Source organism: Nicotiana attenuata, unplaced genomic scaffold, assembly GCF_001879085.1.
Source record: "Nicotiana attenuata strain UT unplaced genomic scaffold, NIATTr2, whole genome shotgun sequence".
NCBI classification, from domain to species: Eukaryota; Viridiplantae; Streptophyta; class Magnoliopsida; order Solanales; family Solanaceae; genus Nicotiana; species Nicotiana attenuata.
Window position 1 is genome coordinate 60,413 of NW_017672210.1, and position 3,826 is coordinate 64,238.

The 3,826-nt window shown below is 36.6% G+C and overlaps 1 protein-coding gene across 2 annotated transcripts in view; it reads right to left on the minus strand.

Moving 5' to 3' along the window:
- Window positions 1–3,557, minus strand: part of LOC109212333 (violaxanthin de-epoxidase, chloroplastic) — a 4,606-nt gene extending 1,049 nt beyond the window's left edge. The window contains exons 1-5 of one of the 2 annotated variants that reach the window (XM_019375961.1): window positions 3,394–3,557; window positions 2,054–2,361; window positions 1,772–1,938; window positions 555–651; window positions 83–474 (exon numbers count right to left, since the gene is read on the minus strand). In XM_019375961.1, the coding sequence (XP_019231506.1) occupies window positions 83–474; window positions 555–651; window positions 1,772–1,938; window positions 2,054–2,332 (935 nt within the window). In that variant the 5' untranslated portion in view covers window positions 2,333–2,361; window positions 3,394–3,557. Of the gene's footprint in view, window positions 1–82; window positions 475–554; window positions 652–1,771; window positions 1,939–2,053; window positions 2,362–3,327; window positions 3,374–3,393 lie in introns of those variants that run through there. The other variant, XM_019375962.1, reaches the window with a different exon arrangement.
- Between the last annotated feature and the right edge of the window lie 269 nt (window positions 3,558–3,826).

A 3,826-nucleotide genomic window follows, 5' to 3' on the forward strand; every position in this document is an offset into this window, starting at 1 on the left:
CCCCCCCCCCCAGATATTTATCTATCAGCAAGGTTTAATCCAGTATGGAGACACGATGTTAAATAGGTAGTTAGGGAAATACCAGTCATCTTGGTAGTGAAGATACTCATTATCATGATTGTAGAGTATCCCTGGATACTTTGGATCTTGCACAAATTTTTGCACCGCTGATCGAGTAAAAAATCCTCCATCAGGTGTCCGTATTCTCCACGATAAATTCCCCACAAGTTTGTTTTCTTCTGTATGGAATTCATGCAATTGACAATCAAAAGCATCAAAAGTGGGATTTAAACCGCGAGTTATGAACCATTTCCCGCTAAAATCTTTCATGTCAAACTTCTGGACAAGAACACTTGGATCAGGTACAGGAAAGTCACCAACATCAGATTTACGAGGTACACATTTCTTTCGGGAGACTGCACACTCATTGAACTCGTCTACGACACTGTTTTCAAACAAATCACCACATTTTATCTGCAGAATCACTCCAGCATATTAGTACACTACAAATGTGATCACAAGAATATTGAGTTTAATAAGAAATTTGTAGACACCTGACATTCCGTTTCGTCAGGTCTATTGTTGCATGTCTGGAGACAGGCAACATTAGCTGCACATGCAGGGTTTGCAATGCACTTCGCAAGCTCTAACCTGAAAGCATAATACTTTTCTTAGTCTCACAAGAGTGCTGACATACATGCTGAAATGAAGATTACAACAACAACAACAACAACAACAACAACAACAACCCAGTGAAATCCCACAAGTGGGGTCTAGGGAGGGTAGTGAGTACGCAGACCTTACCCCTACCCCGAGGGAGTAGAGAGGCCTGAAACGAAGGTTAGAAACTCATAATTACTAATATAGCATTTCTCTTCTATGAGATTTCCTATCATTTTGCCATCTAGTTCTCCTTCCTCTCACATCAGAAGGTGGATAACAAAATAAGCAAACAAGTCACAACTAAACGGATTTGAAGAAAAAACAGAAAGAAAATATAACAGAAAAGCTGCTAGAATATCAAAGAGCCATAGATTAAGGATTAGACAACGATGTTAACTTAGTTTAGTTTTCAACCATTGCATCCTTTGGGATGCAAATATTTTAGAAGGGGTATCCTGCATCCCTAGCACAGCAACACATCAGTTATTTTTACCACCATAAAAAAAAACAAATGGTTTGACGAAATTTGTTAACAAGGCAAACTCATACTACTATTTTCTTGGCCTAATTACATAACAGAAAATCTAAGTCTCACAATCAAAATGGAGGTAGAAAGAAAAGCATTATGGTTGAGATTATGATACACTTTGAACATGCTTAAAACTTGATTTCTTTGATTGTAACAGCGATTAGAGTCGAGGAGTTATGGACGGTTGACCAGAAAAATCTAGAGACAGTTTGGTCAACCTGACATCTTTCAAGGTGAGCAGGTTAAGATAAGATAGAACCGCCGAAACTGAAAATTTTACATCTTTGCAACTTCATTCTTAAGCCAGGATGATAATCCTGAGAGAACAAAGAAGAATCAATTTCACATCCTTATATTTATACATGGGATAGAAGAAATCAAGTTCGAAACTCATGTAGGAAACATACAAGGGGTAGCAAAGGAATCAGGAAAGCTTTAAGTTGTTTACTGACATCTTCTTATCAAATTCATTGTTTTGTAGAAGAAACTAGTCTTGATACTTGTGCAGCAAAATATATTAGTAATAGCTTAGTATAAGGAAAAAATCTGGCATACTCTAGTAACATCTGCACGAATTACCTGCACTCTTTCAGTAAGCAAGTACAAGTCTTGAGAGCATCAACCGCATCAGCTTTTGAAGCTACTGACAAAATGAATATAGCTACAATTGCTGTTTTGGCAAATTGGCCCCATTTCTCCCAAACCATCAAAGCTACATCTTTTGGAAATTTGCTTCCTGAATTTCCCTAAAAGAGGACTCGTGTTAGGAAAGAGAAAGAAGAGGATGAAAAGAATGCAGAGGACAGAGCTAGATCCCCACATTCCCTTCAGAAATAAGTAGTTAAGGTTATCAAAAGTCACCTTAGATACACTCTGGTTAATGCTATGTGCGGGAGAGAGATTGTGTTTCCCGTGTGACAATAGTTGCAGACTTCTTGAATCCAAACTGCAGCATATTCTAGGAGATTTTCTAAAGTGTCTAGGTATCCGTCTGCTGGAACAAATTTTCGCTACGAATATATTACCAAAGTAATCTTCCCAACCCCAGCTAAACCTTTTATGACCGGGAAGCTTTGACCTGACATAATATCTGATGGTTTCATGGTTGGCGAGAAAGTTTGAAAGAGGGGCAAGAGCCATTCTTCAACCGTATTAACACCAACTGCAAACTATAGAATTACAATATATCAGATTCTGCTATCTTCTATAATACATAAGTGGGATCTAAAGGTTAAAATATGATATGCAGGTATTTTCAACTCATCAAGATTAAAGATTGATCCATTGATGAAATGCTTAAGAAAAAGTTGTAGCTAAACATCTCAAAGATAAAGACTGTCATTACCCCTAGCAGCTAAGAGCTTGTAATTAACAAGAAAATAGCAGCTAAGAGCTTGTTATTAACAAGAAAATAGCAGTGACGCCGATAACCCCGCTTTAACAAAACTGATAAAAGCTACACTCGGTCTCCTAACACGTTCAATGTTGCTCTAAATATAGATCAGTTAATTAGTCTCCAATAACCCGGAGCTTGTTACAAAAGTCAGAGGGCTTGAATTAACCTTAGAGTTATCATTCTAAGGTCAAGGGACTAACTTTTGTGGAACAAACAGGTTTTGATGAAACTGGAAACAAAGACTAAAGTGTTTCTTTTCTCTGTTTTGTGGATGAGCTCCAAAACAAGACAAAGCAAATCTAAATCCATCGGGGGAATTTGGTTAACGTATGAGGTTACTTTAGTTAGGATTTTGAGATTAAGCTCTTGATTTATTCCCTCTCAGTTGCAGCCTCCCACTACCCTCTTCCATCCAACAAAGGTTTTGGTATATTTCATAAGCTCTTTTTGTGCTCTACATCACCAAATCAAGCAAAAACCCAACAACAACAACCCCCTTCCCCCCTCCTCCCACCCACTCTTCCTGTTGGGTGTGCAAAAAGAGTACTACATTGGTATATATATTTTTTATAATATGAGGCCTTTTGTTAAAAGTATCTTTGGCCAAAACTTCCACTTCCGTTTTCTTTTTCAACATTGAAATGCACCCAGAGAACCAAAGTTTAGAATGCTCTAAGCTAAAATGAAGGGCACATATACAATACAAATGCTGAATCATTCAATCAGTAAAAAGACCAACAAATTAATTCTTGTCTTATTCATTTGCAAGAAAATTTCAAACACTCTGGAAGTAAAAATAACAAACCTCATGAACACAAGGAGTGTTGCTTGTTTGTAGGGACTATCTTTTCTTTTTTTTTTTTTTTCTGAATTTGGGCAGTTTTAATTAGTTTGAGTGAAGGAGAAATGGATAAGACATCTTGTGATATTTAGCTTTGCAACGTCACCACTTCTCTTTCTTTCTTTCTTTCTTTCTTTCTTTCTTTCTGCATTTCCTCTTTTTTGCCCTTCTTCCTTTTCGATATTTTGGCATTTGCCACACCCTACACATGCTCCAATATTTTATATTTAATATCACAGGTTTCAATATTCACCTTTTTTTTTTAATGTAGAGAAACTAAAGTTTAATGCAATAATAATAATTTCAGAAATATCTACAAATATACTATTGTGGCTTTCGAAGTTGTTTCATTTTTTTGTTATATGTGAAGGTGATTAATTGTACACATAATCTAAGA